The 2,264-nt window shown below is 36.8% G+C and overlaps 1 protein-coding gene across 3 annotated transcripts in view; it reads left to right on the plus strand.

The window, feature by feature from the left end:
• The window catches only part of SGCZ (sarcoglycan zeta), a 298,348-nt gene that overhangs the window by 280,210 nt on the left and 15,874 nt on the right, over positions 1 to 2,264 (plus strand). For all 3 annotated transcript variants that reach the window (XM_003797658.1, XM_012810023.1, XM_023517806.1), the window contains one exon: positions 592 to 664. In XM_003797658.1, coding sequence (XP_003797706.1) covers positions 592 to 664 — 73 coding nt within the window. The remainder of the gene's footprint in view (positions 1 to 591; positions 665 to 2,264) is intronic.

The following is a 2,264-nucleotide window of genomic DNA, read 5'->3' on the forward strand; positions in this document are numbered from 1 at the left end:
AGAAAACTATGACCCCATATAGAACCTTCTAGAATAAAATAAAGTGAAGCAATTCATGGTTTTGCTTTAACTCCAGGCAGGTCAAAGTGACTTGACACATTCTCTGTCATTTGATGTTTATTATAATCAAAGGTGGGAGCTGTGCGTGAGAGGATTGCTAAATCCCCTGTGAGACTTATGTCTTTCTATACCTGATAGGTCCCACACTGGAGCTCACACTCTGCGTTTTCATTAATGACCTTCTATTGAAAAAACAAAACTGAGTATTGTGACTCCTTCAAATTCACACAACAAAAGAGTATGGCAGGGGAAGCAGAGTTCTTTTGGTCTTTGACCAGAGGGTGGGAATTCTCTATCTAAACTTGCATACAAAATAAAATTTTAAGAGCAGTTAACATAGGGACATTTAGAATTTATGAACTTTGACTCTTCATGATTTTGCATTTTCTTCCAATTTTTCTCATTTTCTATGCTCTATGTTTTCAGTTTGTTCCCTTTTTAGAAGAATAATGGATGCCTAAAAATAGAGATGAAACTCACTGTGTCTTTGAACTTGGTTTAACTGACTGCTACCTGTTCTTGCTACCCCAGGGACAGAAGGAGCAGTGTTTGGGCACTCGGTGGAGACCCCTCACATCAGAGCAGAACCATCCCAAGACCTCAGGTAAGGGCTCCTTCTTATACCTATGTCATTGTCTTCATTCCGGTAGGTCATCCTCGGTGCATGAAGGACCCCAATAAAATATGTGCTACGTACTTGTAGGGAGAATTGACCTTGTCTAACTCCATGGTAAATAGGGGTTTGAGGACAACACAATGTGAGTGATTATTCTAAGTTTCTCTACATTTTTTCTTACTATGAATGTAATAGTAAATATATTAGCAGAAGGACTGTAGAGAAGAAAAAGGAAGTTTTCTTTCTGATATAATTTCTGACAGAAATAATGAAATATATGACATCCACAGGCACAGAGAAAGACAAGGTGGAAAGTGGAACGCTATGGATGATCTCAGAGTGTCGTACAGAGAGAAATAGGGAACAAAATGGAAACTAAGTAGAAAAGAGCAGAATTAATTACCCTATGGCCAGTTCCTCAGTCTAATATTTCCAATGCAATAAGCTCCTTCCTGAAATTGTGGTGTTTCCAGGAGGCACCGTGTCCTTAATTCAACAAGTAAATTGTGATTAGGGGATTAGAGATGGTTTCCATAATTTATTTCAGAACGGTAAATTCTATTCCGAAACGCATTTGCTGTTGTATAAGAAAAATAAAAACATCATAATGATACTGAAAATTAAATCACATGCTAGATGTTACTTTTAATATCAGATCAAAACATCAATCTTGAGAGACAGAATCTCTTGTCTTGGAAAACGCAACAAAAATATTAAGGAAACCAAGCCTGTTTGGAAGCCCATCTTAAAGACCCGTGTTCTGTCCTTCCACTTGAATGCGTGGATAAACGCTTAAATGAAAGCAGAAAATAAAGTTGAAAATTTTAAGGCCACGAACTCCATGCTTTTCCAACAGGGAATTTGGTAGAACTTTACCATTCTGCGATCACATTTCCTAAAGAACCAGTTTCTCACTAATGAGAAATGAGCTAATGAAAATTAGGAAAAGGTGACCCACTTCATGTACCACAGCACATTTTATAAGAGCAAAATAATTACTTACTGTATGCAGTAAACAATTTGAAGGTGGTGTGTAAACATCCTCATATCATGTGCTGGAGTCTTGATTTAGGGGTTTTTTCTCAGCAAGTCATTCAACATTTTTAGTTAATTTTTCCCCTCCTTACCTAACATGTTCCAAGTTCCTTTAGAACAGGACTCACATCGTCCTCCTTAGTCGTGAGCAGCCAGCACTGTGTCTTGTATATACTAGTGTGATAAATAATAGTTAATTTGAATTACTGAGACGTAGCAAAACCGAATAATGAGGAAACTAAATGAGTGTGACCCAAAGAACGTGGGGCAACAGTTATTGTCTTCATATTACAAAGACGCGGGACTGGCTCTGATTCGGATGGTTTTTCATCTATATTCTCATACCAGTGTTTACCAGTGTAGTCAACAACATTTTTAAACATTAAGTTATGAAACGTTTTTCCTTCTAACATTTTAGTAATTAGATACTCATCCTATAATTTTTACTGTGAAGAGTCGATTGCCAAGGGAGAAATAATCAGCTGTTTTTAAAATTATTTTGGCTAACATGTCTCAAAATTCATCACATGTGACTGTGAACGAAATTATAATC

This window comes from Otolemur garnettii, unplaced genomic scaffold (genome assembly GCF_000181295.1).
Source record: "Otolemur garnettii isolate 467f Iridium unplaced genomic scaffold, OtoGar3 scaffold00121, whole genome shotgun sequence".
NCBI classification, from domain to species: Eukaryota; Metazoa; Chordata; class Mammalia; order Primates; family Galagidae; genus Otolemur; species Otolemur garnettii.